Source organism: Ctenopharyngodon idella, chromosome 3, assembly GCF_019924925.1.
Source record: "Ctenopharyngodon idella isolate HZGC_01 chromosome 3, HZGC01, whole genome shotgun sequence".
NCBI classification, from domain to species: Eukaryota; Metazoa; Chordata; class Actinopteri; order Cypriniformes; family Xenocyprididae; genus Ctenopharyngodon; species Ctenopharyngodon idella.
In genome coordinates, this window is record NC_067222.1 from 46,767,155 (window position 1) to 46,788,949 (window position 21,795).

Here is a 21,795-nt window from a genome sequence, read left to right on the forward strand (position 1 = left end):
GTATGTGTGTAGAAACGCCCTTTTGTCCTGAAAACCTCTGGTGACCTTAACTGGGCTCCTCAGACAGTTGTTGGGATGTGCCCTGGGCTGAAGTATCTGTTAAACTACAGGCGGGCTCTCTAGAGGAACAGCTGCACTGAGTTGGCACCATATTCTGTGGAAGAGCCCCAAAGATGCCTTTTGTCTCACTGAGAGCCAATAGATTAGTGGTCAGATTGTGTCATGACAAACATAGGCAGACGCCTACAATTAGGGACAACTAGATGGTGTCTAGATGATGACACATCTTGCTGTTTGTCGAAGATATCTGGAAGCCCTAGTGAAAAATAAATATACTAAAATGTATTTGAAATACATTTATATCATGCTACATATACTATAAATACATTTACATATTTATGTACTTAATAAAAATACCTTTCAATTGCACTTTTGGTATACTAAACTGGCATATTTAAAGTCTGCTAAATTGGAACAACTAATTTTGTACCTAATGCACTTTAATTGTGTGGAAGTAGTGAAGAATATAGCTGTATATCAGCACAGCTGTGATTTGGCCAAGGCTGCAGGCTGAGTGCCGTAGGTAATCACAGCGTGCTGATATACAGCCATATTGCACGGCTACGAGTGTGATATTGCATTTATACAACAGTTCGACGGCACAAGTGTGTAAATAAATAAGAAACAACAATGGAGTGTCTTTAAAACCCTCTTTAAAACCTACTTTCTTCTGCCACGGATTCAAATCTGAAGTTGACAGTTTGACCATTTCTTCAGGTTGATGTGTATAATATTATATCCATTATAAAAATCTGTTTGAATGTCCGCTGAGGAAAGCGTTCTTTGTATTCTTTTTACAGCTAAGGGAATTTTCCATAACATACAGTGCTAAAACAACATCATTTGTTTGCAATTTAAAAGTCCTTTCAATTTAAAAGTCTTTTGAGACTGACTCATTGAATGAGTCTCATTCACTCATAAAGTTTTGCCACCATCTAATGGTGTATTAATGTAACTTTCACTCAATCCATATTACGCACTAATGGACACTTTCTCAATAACAAATACAACATATTTATATAAAATAATATTTATTGAACAACGATATTTAAATTAACAACAATAGCCATTATAAATGACAGTAGGAAATAAACACAATTGTACAATTCAGTCAAACATACAAAAGCAGTGCTCTACGGCAGTGTTTCCATCTAGTGTGCTGTGGATAATTACCAAATGCCAAAAAATAAATAAATAAAATAAAATAAATTCTACACAGTTAAGAATATATCATCGGTGTCTGGTCGGAAACCTTGTATCTCTATATTTCCTCATTTTTGTTTTATTTTATTTTTAAAAAATAAATGCTATTTGTCACCCTTTATGCCTGTATGTGGGTTTTACAAATATTTAACAAATGAAAGGGATTTTAAAGAGCTTTTGACAAAACCTCGTAACTCCATTGGATCCACAAACTGTCAGTCAAACCTCTTAAATCCACCCCACCTCTATCGTGAATGAAGTGCCGCACGCAGTTTGGAGATCTCTGATTCTTTGCAATGCAAAGGTAAATAAAGATCTGATGTTTTGAAAAAAAAAATGTACAGCATTTTCTTTGCTAAAGAAACACTATGTCTATAAAAGCTAATGTTTTATGTATTTGAAGAGCGGAGAAGAGTCTTCGTCTGATATTTCCCATCTAGTTGTGGCCACTATGCTATAGAAGATGTAAGTTAAATATAGCCTTAATATTAAATTATAAAATTTAACATAGCACAATTTGATTTGCTCTGGAACAAGTAATAGATTAATAAGACCAAAGATTGCCCTTTTTATGTACCTAAAATGAATTATATCTCATGTTTAACCACTTTAAGACACAGTGGCAAATCCCCGAAGCACTGGCCGAGATGAGGCTGTTCTCGGTGGGTACACAAGCACTGAACGGCTGCTGACAGCCTGGAGCTCGCATCTCCAAAAACGTCTAAACAAATAGTAAAATAGGCGCTATGATTAAATATGAGTCACATATTTCAGGTTTAAATAACTACATTCTTGCCTAAAAAACTCTTAAAACTACAGTTCGTGGTATAAGAAGTGTAGTACTTACAAAAATTACGGTGGATTTGCTCGGCCGCCATGACAGTCGCTTCAAGCAGAGTGATACAAACAGTGAAAAGGTAAGAGTGCTGTTATCACTAAAATATCGCACGGCTATCAGCCAATCAGATTCGAGAACCAGAAAGAACTGTTGTATAAACTTATATATCCAAGATTATATAAAGAAAAGAAATAGCATTTGCAAGCCATTTTACTTCCATGATGTTCTGTAATGCATAAAAATATCTGGATTAGCTGTTCCCAACTTTGATATGAGGGTTACATAATGACAGAATTTTCATTTTGGGGTGAGCTGTGTCTAGGGTCAATTTTGATTTCATTTTGACTTCAACAAGACCCGAAGACAAGACCTCCGCTTTGGAATGTGATCGCCCACCCCAGACCTCCTTAAGAGACAGAGCGCCTGCAAAGAACATCTACTCCCACCTCATAAACCCTCACAGCACTCCACATCTCAAACACTGTGAATGTGTTCGTGAGAGAGGGAGGATATGTGGAAATAAAGGCTGAGAGGCCTGCTCTCTTTTCAGTGCAGTGATATTGCCCCAGTTTATCTTCCAAGACATGTCTTTGTAATGCAATCCTCGGCATGCAAAAACAGCCCTCTTTTTGCCCAGACTTCAAACAGATGTTCCTTGCTCGGTTGCTCCGGGCCCCTCCACGCCTGCTTGGCATGAAATGTCGGCATGGCAGCGGTGTGTTTCTGCGCAGTCTCGCTGGCACGCAGGATGAGACGATTACAGACACAAAGCCTTCGAAACAGTTAAGTTACGAAGTCCTCAGAGAGGTTTCCTCCTGAGGCGCAGCAAGGTGTTATTTTCATATTAGGATGGATTTGACATGTTAGTTAAACAGGAGCTATTCGCTGCATGCTAAGTGTGCTGACGACTGCAGTGCCGGCATTGAGTCTTAATCTACCGAATCTCCCTTCTCTGCTGGTGAGGGCGAAGCTGAGCTTTTGATGCAAGCCTGGGATTTCAGTGATGTCAGCAAGGATGCATTTAACGCTCCAAAGCTTTCAAACTTTGATTAAACGTACACTATGTAATTTCTATCACCAAACACATAACATAATCGTAATCTATTACAATATTATTTTTAGGTAATATAATATGACTAATTTTCAATTACTTTTGACCTAACTCATTTATCAAATTCATTTGAAAATAATCTTTATATAAATATACAGAAAATATTTAACAAGAAAGAACATATATTCCATTCTTTGTTATTAACAACAAGATTTGCATTAAAAATTACATTACATCAGGGTTTCTTAAACTAAGGTTCTTGAAGGAACTGCAGGGGTTTAATAAGGTAAAATCACCTTTTTGCATTTTTTTCACTTTGCAGATGTTAAATTAAAGTAATTTTTCTGATAGACCCTTGCCCTGGTATAATTGGATGTCTTTCAGTGTGTGGACAATTTTGGTTTTTTGGTTGATCAAACTTTTCTTGATTTACGGAACGGACTGGTTATCTTGAATAAATTCAAGCAAATCAAAATTTGCTAAAAAAAAATATATATATTATATTTGTTTGCCTGCATGTCAGGTGACCGTTAAACAATATCTCTTAACTGTGAAAATGCCAATGTTAAATTATATTAAATGTTAAAATATTTATTTTTTTGAACTGACAAAAAGTTTTTGAGAATTTTTAGGGAAAAAATGGGAATGCGTTACAATATGGAATAACATGAATTTGTGCATTTTAAAATGATGAAAAATAAGAATGATGGAGAATCAGTAAATTATGAATAATTTGCTGCCATTGTGTCAATTAAATGTAATCATGTAATCAATAAATGTAACTGCAGACTGATTAAAGTATTTTAAAATGTAATATAATATATCGGGTGCTTAAACAATTCACATGAGATAGAATCTTGTATTTAGAACAGAACAGCAAATTTGAACCAATTTTAACATTTTCTTAAATGTGTAAAGCTTATGATGTCAACTAGGGGTATAAAAGTACACAAAAATGACTGTTCGGTATGTACCTCAGTATGTTTTCGGTACAGCTGGGGAAAAACAAACAATGTGTTTTTTTTGTATATTAAACAGTGGTTTAAATATGGCTTTTTTTAAATAAAACAACTCTGTCAATATTGCCATATAGTTCACTTAAAACAACAACTGACTGTGTTTACATGAATACTTGCCAAGTCCAGCATTTTGACATTATTTTGTGTGTTTGACGCAATGAGCAGCGAAAAAGTACTCAATTTAGTACTGAGAGGCGGCTTTATGTGTGCACACTTAGGGTGTGAGCACAAAATCTGCGGGAACGAGTAAAATTATGCGCAATACGTGCAATCCCATGCCGAAATTCAAGCCCTGTAACACCAACAATATTCAACCGGAGCAAATGAAACTAGTGAGTGAGGGAAGGCGGTTTTGTGTGTCAACTCGCTGTTGGAGAGATGAGAGAGAGAGAAAGAGCAGCTGGTATCGCATATCTGTTCTGCGGAAAATGAGTATTGGAAGCATTTCAAAAATTTCAATGTCTATGTATTGAAATATCGATATTTTTGACAACACTATATATTGCATTTAGTTTATTATTTTAGATGGCTTTATTAAAAGACTACAATTGAAAAATATATATATTAAAAGTATATATTATATATAAAATTCAACCCGCCAAAGTGGCTTGTAGGAGTGACTGCGTTACACGCCACTGTTGAAATACACCCGCATTTGGCGGGTTGGCAGGTGTACACATGCGTACCGAACCGAAAGAACTGTAGAGAAAATGTTCGGTATAAATACGTGTACCGTTACACCACTAATGTCAACCGAAAAGGAACCCCCCTAAGGACAGAGCCACTACCACCACATGGAGTAGCGTATGTTTTTCACAACCCAACCAATTCCCAATGAGTGCTGCACTTTTCTCTTGATGATTTTCTTTTTTTACTCAGAAAAATATCAGATTACACCAATAAAATGAGTTGCAGATGCTTTTTCTAGTTAACTTTAATACTGTATTGTATAAACAAATTCAATTCATGTACTACATACCAGTATAGTTAGTATTTTTTTTTTTTGCCAGTGACAGGGACATTAGATTTGGTTTTACTTTTCCACAAAAAAACATGCCTGAACCTTAGATCTGTTCCACTCCATTGCCAGCGCACCATAGAGTAAGTGCTGTCATTTTCCATTAGCTTCCCATTACCAGTGCTACTGCGGAGCCCCACTCCACTGGAGAGGCACTTCATAAATCATACTTCTGCCTCATAACTTCATAAAGAGTCTCCTCCAACCTCTAATTTCTGCTCACATCGCCTCTTGAAAACGCTCCTTTTCAGTTTGCGTGCTATTCAGAGAGCTTCATACTCAACCGGTGCTCTTGACTCCAGAACCGCCAATTTTGAGACGCAAAACTTTGTGAGTGGCGCAGGTTTTTGATGTACCCTTGTGAATCTGACAATGTTTTTGTCACTTTACCATGTTTTTTTGAATGCTTGTGCTCTCTTTCCCTCCCCTCCACCCCTTCATTAGCATACATCAAGCTCCTGACGACATGACAAACTTTATTTGAACATTCAAAGTGCTGAGGTCTAGCTGCTTTCAGCTGGCAGCTGTCAAAAACCCCAGCTAGTGACACATCCTGCATCGCGCAAAGTCAAATGCAGGCACAATCTAAAGACTATATATAGATGAAATAGTGTCATTTTAAGTGAGAATGGTGCGGAAAAAGAGACTGCCGCTCAGTCTTCAAAATAGAGATTGGTTTATTAAACAACAAAGAAAACTTTTTAAAAAAAGGAAGTGAAGATGAATCGTTCACTAGTCATATTGTTCATTTGTGAAATCTGGAAGCTTTTATATGCGGTTCATCAGTTGATGGAAGAAGATCAAAAATAAAGCACAAATCCTTATCCTCAAAATGACCCAGTGTTTCAGCTGTGATTGTACGGACCTGTCAGAATTTATTAAAAAAGAATAAAATTCAGAGTGATTATGTCCCAGGGAATATACTGAGTGTCTTTGTATTTCATGCCACAGTCGAGAATGTTTAAAGGGATAGTTTACTCAAAAATAATGTTGTTTTGAACCCCACTGACTTTCATTGTATAAGCAAAAACATTTCTTCAAAATATCTTCTGTTGTGTTCCGCAGAAGAAAGAAAGTCTTACAGGTTTGGAATGACATGATGACAGAATTTTCATTTTTGAGTGAACTAATCTCTTTAACACTAATCCAATGGACGTTATTGTTTCTTTTTTATTTATCTTTACGTCAGTGACTTCTAAGTATAGTGTTTTTTGCTAAGACAAGCATCACTATTGCCCCTTCTTAGGATTAGGGATCTTAACAAACCTCCTGTCGCTCTACCAGTTGAGCTACAGAAACCCCAGGAACTGTTGACGTCACATCAAAACTTTGCTATTAGCGAAGACTTCCAAAGAAGATATTTTTATAGTGATGAATCAACTAGTAGTGATAAGAATTTTTAAATGAATAGGTTAATAAATGCATGTATCTAATGCATGAATGAATATATAATCACAAAACAAATGACTGTCAATATGTTTGCAAGAAAAGCATAACATAAATAGCTATAAATTATAATCGTAAAATAATTATTTCAAGCCTAATTATTCATAACTGTCCATATTACAGAAATAGTGTTTAAAGATTAACATTTTAGTGCAAATGCATTGGTAATTCTCACTTAGCACTCATAGTTTTGATTAGAACACATCACATAACAACACACAGTTGGCGGCTACATACAGTTTAGCCACAAATATTTCAACATAGCCAAAGCTCAAATATATGCATATAGTCTGAACTCCACGTAAACTCCCGTACTATTCACCATTGGAAATGAATGACTTCCGCTCTGTCATTTGTCAGATATAGTATCAAGGCAGCTTTTCTGTCAGCTTTCTGTAGCACAGCTGTCTGACTTTCTGTAAAAGCATCTAGCATCCAGACACAATCTGAAAACTGATTTTGCTAAACAAACCAGACATATAAGATAAGTTCTTCTGGCTTTTTTATTGTTTTCCGTATATAGTTAATAAGAATGCTTCTTGTTTGCTGATCGACTGCAGTTTGTGAGCTACCTGATTAAAGTGTGAATGTCAAATTTCTAACCATTGCATTTGTTTAAGACTTGTTTAAGAAATATAATTTCATAATTCATTTGGGGGTTTTTTCTCCCTGGGAATTGAATGATATTCCATCTGCCAGTAAATCAATTACTCAATCAATCACTCAATCAATAGTAATAATAATTATTGTTATAATTAATAAAAAACATTAATATTCAGGGAAGACAATTAGCCTAAGAGCTATTAGGGAACTGGATAATAGATATGGGGTCCATTAAGAATGGGCTTCTTGGAGTCTATAGGGCCTAATAAAGTCTCAGTGTTAGCATGTGCAAACTCCACTGGCCTTTTCTTTTGAAAATGTTAAATTAAAAGTAAATTAAAGACTCCCTGCCATTATAAATGAAGACCAAACCTCTTCTGATCACCAACACTTTGCCAAAGGTGAGCTTTCAGCTGTTGAGGGGTCCTCCTTAATCTCATGCATTAACACCAGTACTAGTAAACCCTCCATCAACTCACTCTTACAAGTCCGTTTATCCATGTTGCTGTTAGCACTCAGCTGCCAAGAGCTGCCTTTCCATGGCACAGTTTTGCTGCATCTCGTGCTGAATACTATTGCGCAAATAAAGCTGTACATAACAGGCTGCCTAGGTCTATATGTAATCCACTCCCCCCATTTACTTTCCCTTACAGATGCCTTTACCTCCCACTCTCTGAGGCAAACATTCATGGCATGTCGACTTCAATTACACATGGGCCTCCCGATACAGTACGCAGGGCTACGTCTGCTTTAATGTGTACTAGCTGTGTTGCATGGAATGTGTATGATGAAGAGGGTAATTGAGATAAAGTCTTTGGGGTTGGAGGCCAGTGTAGAGCAATACAACATGCTGTTATGAGTCCAGCATCAACCACTAGATCTCAAGAACCCTCGGACCAAATACGGTCAGCTAAGAGACACTCGAAGTTGTCTCGATATCCAGTGCTATAATTCTTGTGGGTTAAATTCACTCAGACGGGAGTCTTGTCTCATAATGAACCTGTTTTTCAGTTACCATTTGAAAAGACTAAATATGATCTATTTTTTTCATTGGTTTTTAAACCAGTTGTCTCAGAAATAAGTATTGATTGACGCATCGTCAAATGAAGAGAAGGGGAAGCAAAATGGGGACAACTGGCTAAGTGGCAAAGGCCTGGTCTACAGCTCACTGTGGGACAAAAAAAGAACAGAGAGCTGTGTTCAGATAATGTGTACTCTTTCTCTTTGAAGTGGCTTCCAATCCTTTCATTGTACCCTGAAAGATTAATTATAGAAAGCCAGAACAATCAGTTAAATCCACAACAGGAAAATTATTTTAGGAAAGGCAATCATCTTTCTTGTTGCGCCTCTGTTCCCTCAAACAAGGCGAATATTAAGACGTTTTTAACTTAAGATGGTGGACAGAGCCTGCCAGACATCAGTGCCTGACACAGCCAGCAGGAGCAAGCCAAAGCTGGAGTTAAGACCAAGATCCCTTAAGGCCTAAACCCAGACCAATACCAGACCCCTTAAGACCAAGACTAGAAATCGTCTTACATTCTCACATTCACTAAGATTGTCATGTGACAGACCATCAGGATGGTGAACAACATAGACTAGCCCAAAACAACTTAAAAAAAAGGAATGGCTCTATCATGGTCAGTAGACAAGGTGCAGACTCGTTGGTAGCCAAGGAGCGGATCCACGGCAGTAGAGGCGGCGCAACGATACAATTAGTCTATAATCAAACCCACTTTGAAGCAGTACTAAACTGCAGTGGAAAAGCAAACCGAAAGTAAAGCGAGCCAAGCCAAGCACTAACCTTGGTACAGATGTCCATGTGACAAATAAAACATAGACTCTTGTCAGTCTGGCCTCAGAAAAAGGTATAGATTTCTCTTCTCCGAAAGGGAGAACCCCTCTAGACGTGACCTTGATGTATCTTCACTGAAGCACGCCTTGTTCATTCCTCAGTTTGTTGACAAAAAGTGTCTCTACTTGAGTGTGTCAGGGGGGATATCTCTAACCTAACTTGCCTAAGTTGTATTTTCATTGTATAGTTTGTTCTTGCTAAACAGGCAGCCTTAGTTTGTGGTACTCTTGCCACAGCTATAGTTTACTGAGGACTGACCACAGTGTTTGACAGCCTGATGGATCCGTTATTACGAGGCATTTTTTAAACTCTTCCCCTCTCTCCTCATGTAGATCACACATGTCCGTCAGGACTGTGAGTTGAAGATCAAAGGCCTGATGCCTGCAGAGCTGCAACAGGAGCTGGAGGACACCATCACCTCGCTTAAGTCACAGGTGATCAAACAAATGCTCACCACAAGAGTGCCCACTGGACACGCATAGACAAATAAATGTTGAGTGTTTAAATTTATTTTTATAAGGCAGGTCAGAAAAACCACCAACACAGACACATCTGGACATTGCATAATTTCATATACATGGACTCGATCTCAACCGATTCACAAACACACCTGGATCACATATATAGACAGGATGATGTGCATTATAACACGGAAAGTTCCTGGATGTCAGCAGCTTCGATTGGCGACTTTGCTTCCTGCAAACAGTCCAGGGAAACAGCTCAACAGCCAGAGTATTTACTTAAGTACATCAGTCATTGTCACAAAATAAACGCGGACAGTTGATGGCATGTGAAGCGGTGGAGTTTATTTTGTGTCAATGACCAACTGGATGAACATTATCTCACTTTTTACATGACTACTTACCAAATAAATAAATTAAATATATCTCTGATATCTGTAGTAAATTATTATTCTCCTCCTCTACCTGTACCAGCACCACTGAGGACCACAAAGTTTAGTGTTAGGACCAATGCAGCTCTCTCTCTATTTATATCAGATTGCTTGAGGCAGTTGTCCAGTCAGGTCCTTATTTATTTGTACTTCATTTTACATCATTGTACTTTAATGACTGTTTTGTGATTCAAATATGTAGGACACAAGGAGGAAAAAATGCTATTTTTCTTTTATCCACAAAAGAAAAAACATTACAATTAAGTTGTACAAAGAAAGAAAACCCTGTGATGGACTGGCCATCTATCCAGGGTGTTTTTGCCTACAGCCTGAGACGCTGGGATAGGCTCCAAAGTCCCTGCGACCCTACATTGAAAAAGCGGTTCAGAGAATCGGTTCAGATGAATGGAAGTAAAGCGGTTCAGATGAATGGAAGTAAAGAAGCAGGAGTACAATGTCACTGCAAGTCTCCGCATTTGCTGGCAGTTCCTTCTAATTTCATGCAAAACACAAAAGCCAATGGTTTACCCTGCATCACATTCAATGCATCATCAAACCGCTCACCCAAGCCTGGCTACAATTAACTAATTCTGGCCACACAACACTCCCTTTTGTCCATGTTTGTCTAGATCATGGAACTTCTGATCTTTGTTCCTCAGTGGTGGAACCAACTCCCAACAGCTATGAGAACACCCCAACCACATGCAAACAAACCATGAAGACTCAGCTACTCTAGACCTCACACACTAAAAACATAAATCGCTGAAAAAACCAACCCAGGCTTATTGGAAATACGTGACTCTACCTATAAAAACGTACCTTTACATACAGTTCACTCCATTTTACAGATGAAATTAACACTACAGGCGGTAGAAAAACAACTTTTGTTCCTTTTCACACAAATTTTGATTACAGTGGCCGATTATCAATTATTAAAGACTTATTTTTGTGTGGTTCCTTACACAATAATATGTTATAACCTCAAATCACTTTTAACATGGTACATGATTTGTAAACTAATACATTTTGACATTTGCATCACATAACCAGCTCCATATGTATGGCTTTTCTGATGTAATAATCTTGCTTGGTAGCTTACCGTGTACTCGCAATGCTGGGAGCTTGCTTACGAATCACGTGAAACAGCACTCCACAAAATAACTCAAGGCCTCATTGAAGCAAGCTAAAATGGCATGGTTTCTTCAGCAAATGCATTTTTATCTCACGTTTTTAGCACCACTCACCGGACATTTCATTTCCGAACTGCCATGATACGTGCATTAATCAATGCAACAGAATGTTGCTATTGTTGCACAGTCATGTTTAACTGTTTCTGAGAAAATTTAGTACACGCAAGTCCCTGTACATTTCAGTTTTAAACTGCCTTGAAATGTGCCACAACCAAATGTACTCTAAGTATACCCAAAACAACATATTGCAGGTTTAGCAGAAATGTAGCCAGAGTCATGTATTTCCAATGAACCTAGGTCAGAAAAACAGTAAGATGTTTTTTTTGTTTGCAATCTTATCGTCTCTGACCTGGGGTGCATTTCCCAAAAGCATTGTTAGCCAACTAACATCGCAATTCCGTCCTTACTAACATAATTCAACCATTTCGTGTTTCCCAAAACCATAGTTCAAACAAACATTCGCAAACTGCATCGCAAACTTGTGTGGTTGGAACGACAGCTCTCGAGCTGTGGTTGGAAGCATAGTTTCTTGTTTTTATGACGTGGACTTAATAAATCGTTATCTTGAGCAAAATAAGCAAGCTGACATTAAGTACAATGTATATCTGTTATTTTGAATATATACAAATGTCATTCACATATTTTAGTTTGTCAAGAGATTTTAAGCACCGTTTTTGAAGAGTGAGCATGTGCATACGTGCTCTGGTACGTAAGAACGAGCCTATGATTGAATCTGGAAATAAAGCAAAATAACTGAGAAAAATGAGAATTAGTCCTCAGATGCCATGTCATAATTTATAGCAAAGAATCTAGCATTAATTCGATCTCAAATGGATTCATTTAAAAAAGTTATTACTCCACCACCTGCGTGACATTCACCAACGTGGCTGAACGACAGGTTTGTGACAGTATGGTTTCGGGAAACAGTGACTATCTAGTTGATTTGTTCAACGATGCATCGTACTATGGTAGTGAAGCAGCGAGTTACATTGTTGTGCGGGAAACGCACCCCTGAACTACTGTTTTACTTTAAATGACATTTGATTGTTTCTAACGTATTTATCATGTGTTTTATAGCCTTATAGCCTCCAAAACCACTCTAAAAAGTCATTCATTCAAATAACCAGCCGTTGTTGATGTACAGAATACATTTTACACCAAAACTTGAACACAGCAATTTAGGTTTTCAGACCCTTCTATGAAGTCCTGCGGCTCTGCGCATGTGATCAGTCCACTTCAGTACCCCCACATTTAGTGTCTTGTATGCGATCGCAGCATCATGCTTCCTGTCCCTCAGCTAATAATGCCGAGCAGTCAGACCTCACGTCTTTGAACTCAAGTGTCCCTTGTTTATTTGATTTCTTGGAAAGGGGAGGGGGTAACAAGTGCTGTGAGTTCCTCCATAGACATGGATCTAATTTGGCCATGGGGCTTTGAAGTCTTCAGTCCAGTTCATCTCCTTATGTGCAATTACACCCGCCAACCACATTAATACAGGCTTCAAGGGCTCCGGCCATGGTCTTATTAGTTACAGTCGGCCTTGTTCTACACGAGTCTGTGGCAAGAGCATTTTTGTTAAACATTTCAAATCTAAACAATAGCTCCTTTTTGTCAGACATGGTCCGGGGCCCCTCAAACAACATTTCGAGATCACAGTTCAAAGACCCTGGCGCACGCCTCTGAATAGCTCTGACTAGATTCTTTTGCAATCGCAGCCACAACTCTGTGATCTGATATGTTTATGCGTTGTAATTGGTGACCAGTGTGGCCTCCAGTGTCCTTGAATATTTCGAGCATTGCACATTGCAGTGCATTATTTTAACAAAACCAGCAGCCGTTTAGGAATTTAACCATAGTCATTCTTTTCAGAGGCATGCATTTGCAAAGATGGTAACATTAGATTTGCTTTGAGGTTTGCTCTGTGTATCTTGGTTTCCAGGAAAATCGTCGCAGAACAATGTACATTCTTTTCAGGCTCATACAAAATTTAAAAAGCCAGAATTCACCAAGTGTATTCCTCTAAGAGGTAATGAAAAATTGATTTTTCTCACATTGGATATATGGTTGCTGTAAAGGTATACTGTAAACATTTTTGCTACACACTATTGTTACATTTTTGCACTTTTTTTTTTTGCACTAAAAACAGTCATCAATGTGACCAGCGTTGGGGAACGTTACTTTTAAAAAATAATGCATTACAATATTGTCTTACTCCCTAAAAACATAATCAAGTTACTTAGTTACTTTTTATGGAAAGTAATGCGTTAAGTTACTTTGCGTTACTTTTTCTCATCTGAGCAGGGCTTGCTTGTGTGTTTTTTAATAACAAAAATGTTCTATTCTTGGCAAATGTAAAGTCACTTTCATACCAAGGTCCCTATTGTACACCCGGAGCAATGCGGCGCCAGGCATGACGCAAGTGTTTTTTGCTAGTTTCAGCCCAACGCAGTTATCATTTCCACGTCCTGCGCCACGTTGTTTAAATAGTAAATGCGTTTGCACCCATTTGTGCACCCATGGTCTGGTCTGAAAACTACATCAGGGGCATTGTTGGTGCGTTATTATTTTGAGGCAACTGAAATAGACTGCGCCATTGACCAACGGAAACCTGGTCTAAAGTCAATGGCGCAATATTTGTTTTGTTATTTAAAGAGCGCGTTAGTAATATGCGCCTATATGCGGGTGCGCAACGCCTGTACACACACACAGGGATGTGCAGCAGGACACAAACATGCCAAATATTAAAAATAAAAGGATTACAATGTAAAAGATTATTATTGTGTGCATAAAGATAAAAAATGCTTTGGTGGAATCCGGCTTTTCCTGTAGATGGTCTGCTCACGCTTTTTAATCTCGCGCATAGGCAGATCCGTTTCCTCACTAGAGAAGCATTTCGTTTTACCGCTTGCAAATTCTTCATGTAAATAGCGAATCCGCCATGGTGCGAGCGCAACTGGCTTTTAAAGGGAATGGGAGATTAGACTCTGATTAGTTTATTGCACGTTATGCCCAAAACACACCCATTACTCATTAAGAGAATAGGGACAACCCTTTTAGACCATGCGCCAGGTGCGGCGACCATTTTTCCCATCATTAAACTAGCAAAAGTGGATTTGGACACGCCCTAAGTGCACTTGCGCCATGTGCTTTAGACCATGCGCTTAGATCGTTAAAATAGGGCCCCAAAAGTGAAATAAATAAGCCTCAGGCTAAAGGAAATGCAAATTCACACCTGTACATTAGAGGGCGCAGCTCAAACAAACCTTTCAGCTGTGCTGGCATTCTGGATTGCAGAAGAATAGGATGCGGGAGAAGAAAGTTCAACACTCTTACTTCAGCAAAAGTTAGATTTTTGCATATTAGTATGGTTGAATTGGATCATCGAAGGTCAGCAACAAAGACATTGGTTAATAGGTTGTTTGCACATGACGTCATTGCTGCACGCGAAATGCGGCTGGAGGGCAAGGAGTGATTTTTCTATATAGGAATCCTATCACGAACTCAATATTCCTATGTTTTGCGTCATTTATGGTTGCTCAAATCTATCAAACCGAGAAACCGCAATGAGCTTTTATTGTTTACGTAACTTATATCGTTTTTTAACTTTAAAAGTTGTCACCTTTTATAGCGTTTTGCGTCTGCTGATACTGCAATGAATATGGATACCTGCTTATTTTTGTTTTTGACTTCATTCTTCATTGTTGATTCTTCATGGTATCGTTTGCAGAGAAGAGAAGATATTTTATCCCACTGGATGATCATTTGGTGTTTTCACTTAAGTTTTGTAGAATTCCGTTTACAATGTTGATCTGGTTACCGTGAAAACAGTGTCACGCGCTGCTGCTTCAACCGTCATATGGTAGAAAATGTCCAAATAAAAAAAATGCGTTCAACAAGCTGACAGAAGTCGATCCATTTCTTTGTTGGAAGCGTGTAAATGTAACTGTAGTTTTAATGTTTTCTTTGTAAATATTCACTTTCCCATATATGACCACGGAGGAGAACTGGATGCGCATTCAGCGGACAGACAGGCATTACAGTCTATGACAGACACCGACACACTGTATTTTTTTTTTTTTTTTGTATTTATTTCAACAAATGACAACCAAAATCAAACCCATAGAAGCTTGTGAACAGTTTTGAAGTGGCTGCGTGCAAGTTATACAAGCCGAGTGAGAGTCATAATGTAATGTTAATTATTAAACCAAACAAAATACAAAACTTTATCAGCTGTGATTCTTTTATTGAGTGATAGGGAGCGGGTTCAACCAGTGACATTATTAGATTTGCTATAAGGCATCTCCCCGTCACCTCCTCAACCTGCTTCCCTCTGTGTTTTTACACGTTGAAAAGGCGAAAATTGTATTACACCGTCCAGTTTTTTCCCTGAACGATGACGTGAGCTCCTGTTGCAATTCTCGATTCAGCATAAATGACCTACAATGGCGACATTTTCCACAATCACGACAGAAATCAAAAATACTGCTCTAACTTCACTAGCAGAAAGGTCAGAAAAGAACACGGCCTGACGGCAACTTCACATTCTCTATATCTACCTCCTCGATGGCAGTCAAGTCTTTCAGTTCAGTAGAAAAATCGCTCCTCTTTATAACATAAGGTTCACATCCAAAATATGTTGTGATTTTATGTTTATACCTTTCTAAACCAGCACAATACAGACTTTTCTCTATCTCTTCCATTCTAATTTTCACTGCTTGCCCTCCACATTAATTTCGCGCGTCACCAGAACCACGTGATTGCAAACAACCTATAAAAAGTGAGATTAAATACATAAAGCATATTTGTGTAATTTAACATTTAAATATTGCAGGTTTGTGTCATATTCTGAGTTTGCATTTTACTGTTTTAGTCACATTTAGTCTAGAACTACAATAAGCATCATGTTCACACAGCGCACACAACGCCTCTGTACTTACTCCCATTTTCTCTTAGGTAATAGTCAATAAATGGGAAAACAAAGTAACTTGCATTACTTATTTGAAAAAGTAACTAGATATTTTGTTTTAAATTTAAAATCAATGCGTTACTTTGCTTGTTACTTGAAAAAAGTAATCTGATTACGTAACTCACTTTACTTGTAATGCGTTACCCCCAACACTGGTTGTGGTTTCTGAACATCCAATGGGTGCCATTGATGTGTTAATGTATTCTTGTGATTGAGGTCAAAAAGCTGTGGAAGTTGATTAGCTGAATGAGCCATTTTTGCTGCTAAAGTTTTAGTAAATGCTCTTTTTTTATACTAAGAGGAAGTTTTGAGTTCTTTAAGTAACACTATGTTTTAGCAAATATTTGAGTCTTTTATTTACATAGATCAAGAACACCTGTGCCCGGTTGTATAAAGCACCTTAAGAGTAATTTTCCCTTAAGATTGCCCTTATGTTTCCCTTAAACTTAAGGGTGTTGCAGAAAATAACCATTAAGTGTTACTTAAGGGTTTCTTTAGGTGAAACGTCATAAACCCTAAGAATTTTTTCACGCTAAGCACGTTTGAGCTTCTGACACAGCTGTAATCATATGGATGTCTTATGGGTTTGGAACGACATGAGGGTGAATGAATGACGGCAGAAATCTCAATTTTGAGTAAACTATCAATTTGAGTTTCTCGTCTGGTCTTTCTCTTTCATATTTGGTTTTCTTTTTTGTTTTCCTTATCCATCTTATGTTGTTTTCTGTGAAAACTTACCACGATATGTATTAACAAATAACGTGTCCATGCTAACAGTAGAATTTTATAACGGCAAAACCTGGGATGCTGTCGTGAAACACTTAACGGTTTCCCTTACCTAAGAGAACAGTTTAAGAGATTATATGCAACACCCTTAAGTCATTCCCTTAGTTAAAGGGAAATCACGCTTTAAGTGTCATACTTAAGGGAAAAACTTAAGGTGCTTTATGCAACCGGGCACAGTTTCTCAAAAAATGAACCTTTTCAAAGTATAATAGTACAATAATCTGGTCTGGCAGTTTCTAAAAGGGAAAGGGCTTCAACAGTTATGGGGTTACCATTCAGAATCCTATGGGCTGCTTATATATTACTCTTGTGCTGGTGCTGAAGTTCTCATACTCTTCCCCAGAGATTTAGAAGCTTTGCCCATAAAGCACAGAGAATGCTTAAACATGACCCTAATGTAAACGATTTTGTTGTACTTCAAGTCAGTGCATGAAAAAGTAATTTATTCAATTTATTCACAGTGTACAGTGTAGTTACAGTGTAGTATTATTACAATTAAGTATTGAGTAATATTAATTAACAACATGTACGTACTATAGGGTTAGGGTTTGGTTTAGGGTTAGTTGCATGATTTATAGTTATTACTATAGTAACTACATGTAACAAGGACACTGTAAAATAAAAAAATAAATAAAAAAATAAAAGTAAATCCTATACCAAGTTTTTCCCTGTGTACCACTAAGATTGAGCTGTGTTTGTCTGCAGGTCAACTTCCTGCAGAAGAGAGCATCAATCTTACAGGAGCAACTAGATGCTGGCCACATCAGGAGGTGAGGGCCTGGACATTTATCCACATTCATTGAGTGTGTCAGCTGTGTATTGTCTGTTTCTATATACATTTATGCCAGAATGATTGTGACAGAGTCCACAAACATGACAAGTGCACAAGGCACTCCAGTGTTTCCACCCCTTTGCTTTGGCATTTGGGTATGGTATAATTACTGATACACAAAGGGTCCAATTGCAGTTTGTTTTTACATGCTGTTAAGAGGTCATGCAAAGTAAACCTGTGCAACTTGATGCCAAGATGTTGCCTAACAGCCTGATTGGAGCTTGTTATTTGCACAAGTGCTGTCTAGTTTTATGATCAGTATGTATCCGACGGTCAGTGATGTGCTGACTGAGACCCTCACCAGACCAGCTTCGTAATAAAGAGACCATCCGAACTATAAACCCACCCCCACCAGAGCCTGCACGTGTTGATTGGCCCTTTTGATCAGAGTGGAATAAACAAAACTTTAAAGTTTATCTTTCACTTTAATTGTTCAGTGTTTACTGATCAAATTTTGTCTGCTGGTGCAGCCTGAGCAAGAGCAGCAAATCCAGACTGGTTTCTGTCTATCAGAGGCCACTTTCACACCTGGTATTATAATATTTAATGTTTTTGTGCTTAATATATGCTTAATATTTTTTTTTATAACCTGTGATACTTTTTTCAGGATTCATTGATGAATAAAAAGTTTAAAAAGAACAGCATTTATTTAAAATAGAAATCTTTTATAACAAAATACACTACAGTTCAAAAGTTTGAGGTCGGTCATTTTAAAAACATTCTTTTTTTTTTTAAATAAATTAATACTTTTATTCAGCAAGGGTGTGTAAAATTGATAAAAAGTGATAGTAAAGACTTGTATTGTTGTTGTATTGTCTTTTTAACTTCTCATTTATCAATGAATCAATCAATGAATTTTTGTATTCGTTATGTAGACTATTTAGATCAAGAAATAGGTGCAGTTGTACAATTTAATTTGTCTGTTTAACTTTTGTTAGACCGCATTGATATAAAAGTACAACTGTACAAGAAGTACAAGAAACAACTGCCTATTCTGAATTTATACAGAATGCAGTTTCACATTTTTTGATCTTCAGAGCAAAATGTATAAAGAAATTTAAATTGCAACATTATGAAATAATGTCAAATATTATGAACTCAAAGAAAATAATATTTGACAAAGTAAGGATGAATGTTGCTTGGTATGTGCATCTTACTACAGGAAGACTTTCCTTTTTAATCCCTGCTGAGAAAAGCTGCCCTGAAAATACTTCATCTGTAATTACAACACCTATTCAAACTGTAATGTGCAACTTGAAGTTCATGGGGGAAATAATGTTCAGAATTTAAATTTTGTTAGGCCATTTTCCTATTATGAAGAAACAAGCTTCAATCGGAGTCATGGAGACAACACATTCATTTGCGTTAAAAACCCTTTTACTCAACACATAGAACTTTAGGTATCATCATAGAATTGATGCGCTAAAGTTGAATGATAAAAGATTGTCAACACTTGTAGATATATTTTATCTATAATTAATGTTTCCATCAGCTGTATCATACATTTTTTCAAAAAAAAATAAAATAAAAAAATCCTTGGATGGAAGCTTGACTATAATGACAGTGAGCTTTTTTAGCACTAATGCAAACTCAATGAAGAGTTTGTGTATTATGTGTGTAACTAATTTGCATCCACTTCTGCCATTGTTCTTCAACTGGCATGTTGTCGACACAGGAAGTCAGGCCTTACATGAAAATGAGTTTGTAGTCCTTAAATTTGATGTTTAAAATATGTTTAACGAACTAAAAATCATGTTTTATTTCTCATAATCACAAGCCCCATCTTTCTCTCTCTCTCTCTCTCTCTCTCTCTCTCACCATATAGGTAGTGGATGATATTAGGCTATTAATATGTCCTCATGCAGACTTGTAAGGGAGCCGTCCCGATACACACCCGCCCATCCTCATCCTCACTCACTGCTGCTTCCACGCTGAACTCTTCGATGTGCCACATTTTTTAAGCCATATTTATGTACCAAGTCATTGTATTTATCTTTATTTTTTGTTGTTGAATTCATTTTTGATTAAAACGTTCATCTGTGAAATTTATCAATTGTTTTTATTATCATCATTATTATTAAATAGTTTCTTAAATTCCAGACTTTGCGTTGTTGTCATTTTCCTATTCAGCCTTTTGTTAAAGGTGCACTTTAAAACATGCTGGGTTAAAAACAACCATTTCTGGGTTATTTGGCAACCCAGCACTGGGTAAGTATTGTACAGAACACATGCTGGGTTATTTTGACCCAGCTTATTGGGTTTTATACATTAACCCATTTGCCATTTGCACCTCCATCGCCATTGTAGGAACTCACATCGTTCAGGGGAAAAACTGGATGGTTTATTACAATTTTCGCCTTTTCTGTGTGTAAAAACACTAAGGGAAGCAGGTTGAGGAGGTACAAATCTAATAATGTCACTGATTAAACCCACTGCCTATCACAGTCAATAAAATAATCACATTGCTGAGTGTTTTTGAAAGTTTTGTATTTTGTTTGGTTTAATAATTAACATTGCATTTGCGAGTATGACTCTCACTTGGCTTGTCAATGAGCATAACTTGCACACAGCCACTTTTAAAATTGTTTACGAGCTTCTATGGGTTTGATTTTGGTTATCAGCTTGTTGAACACATTGTTTTTATTTGGACATTTTCTACCATATGATGGCTGAAGCAGCAGTGCATGACACTGTTTTCACAGTAACCAGATCAACATTGTGAATGTAATTCTACAAAACTTAAGTGAAAACACCAAATGATCATGCAATGGAATAAAATAGTTTTTGCAAACGATACCATGAGGAATATGAATATTTAACCAAGTCAAAAACAAAAAAAGGTAAGCAGGTATTCATTTCAGTATCAGCAGACGCAAAACGCTATTAAAGGTGACAAAAAAATGATAAAAGTTATGTAAACGATAAAAGCTCCTTGTGGTTTCTCGGTTTGATCACTTTGAGCAACCATAAACATATATTGCTATATAGAAAAATCACTTTCTGCCGTCGAGTGTATATCCGGTGTAAACTGCGTTTGTAGAAGGCTAGCGTTCCAAGCACATGTTAGGTGCGACATACATGTAAACAAAAAAGAAAAAAGACTACAGACATTTTCCTTTGTACAGTAATAATTTGATAGGAACACAATGTAATACAAACCTTAATTTCATTCAGGGATTTCCCCTCAGGAAATTTTCTCTCACAAATGTATCTAGTTTTAACCGGTTTGGCACAGACTACCCAACATTGGGTTACACTGACCCAGCGCTGGGAAGGTTCATCATTTGTATTGACAGTAAAAATGACCCAACAGCTGAGTTACAGAAAATCTATTCAGCACCTGGGTAAAATATTAAAAAATAACCCAATAAAATGACCCGACAGGCTGAACCCAGCATTTGGATTTAAAAAAATAATAATAACCCAGCATTTTTTAGAGTGTTAAATGTGTGATTTCTGTGCTACTAGTAGAAATTAATAGAATTGCAAAAATAATGACCATTTAGCCCCGTCTGCTCTGCCCGCATCTGTCACCTGACAAAAGGCTAGACCCGCCCCAAACTCACAGTTGATGGAGTCAGAAGTTGCCATGTCAAACAAATCTTTGAAAGAGTCACAGTGTTTGCACTCTTCAGGAAGACAGACTGTAGCGATGGCTATTTATTGTGACTCTACATATTCAACTGAAATGTGGGAAAGTATTTTAGCATAGACAATTACACACGTCAGCATTAATAATATTATTTAATAGTAGGGTCTGTCTCCAGTCTTTTATGCATCTTCCATGCATTTTGCTGCCATTTACAGTAGCACATTGAAATTATTAACTCTGTCTTTGTTAAAACAATAAATTCCGCATTTCATCAAATAGTTTTTCTCCAGAGTGAAAGGTTTATTCATCCTCCCTTCAAAATGAAATCATGTCCATCATCCTTTAGCAGAAATTGTGAACAAATGTTTGTCAAACAATGTTTTGATAGCGCTACAGAGTCACAGTGTTTACTTTTTCTCATGGCACTCTACCGTCTCCCACTGCTGT

General features: G+C 37.3%; 1 protein-coding gene across 4 annotated transcripts in view; it reads left to right on the forward strand.

The window, feature by feature from the left end:
- cep112 (centrosomal protein 112) overlaps nucleotides 1-19,855 on the forward strand; it is a 168,235-nt gene extending 148,380 nt beyond the window's left edge. For 3 of the 4 annotated variants that reach the window (XR_007928915.1, XR_007928917.1, XR_007928916.1), the window contains 4 exons: nucleotides 9,423-9,524; nucleotides 13,112-13,198; nucleotides 17,630-17,694; nucleotides 19,582-19,855. Coding sequence is in view for 1 of the 4 variants with exons in the window: in XM_051887107.1 (XP_051743067.1) it covers nucleotides 9,423-9,524; nucleotides 17,630-17,694; nucleotides 19,582-19,585 (171 nt within the window). In the remaining 3 variants the exon portion in view is untranslated. The remainder of the gene's footprint in view (nucleotides 1-9,422; nucleotides 9,525-13,111; nucleotides 13,199-17,629; nucleotides 17,695-19,581) is intronic. The other variant, XM_051887107.1, reaches the window with a different exon arrangement.
- Nucleotides 19,856-21,795: the final 1,940 nt, after the last annotated feature.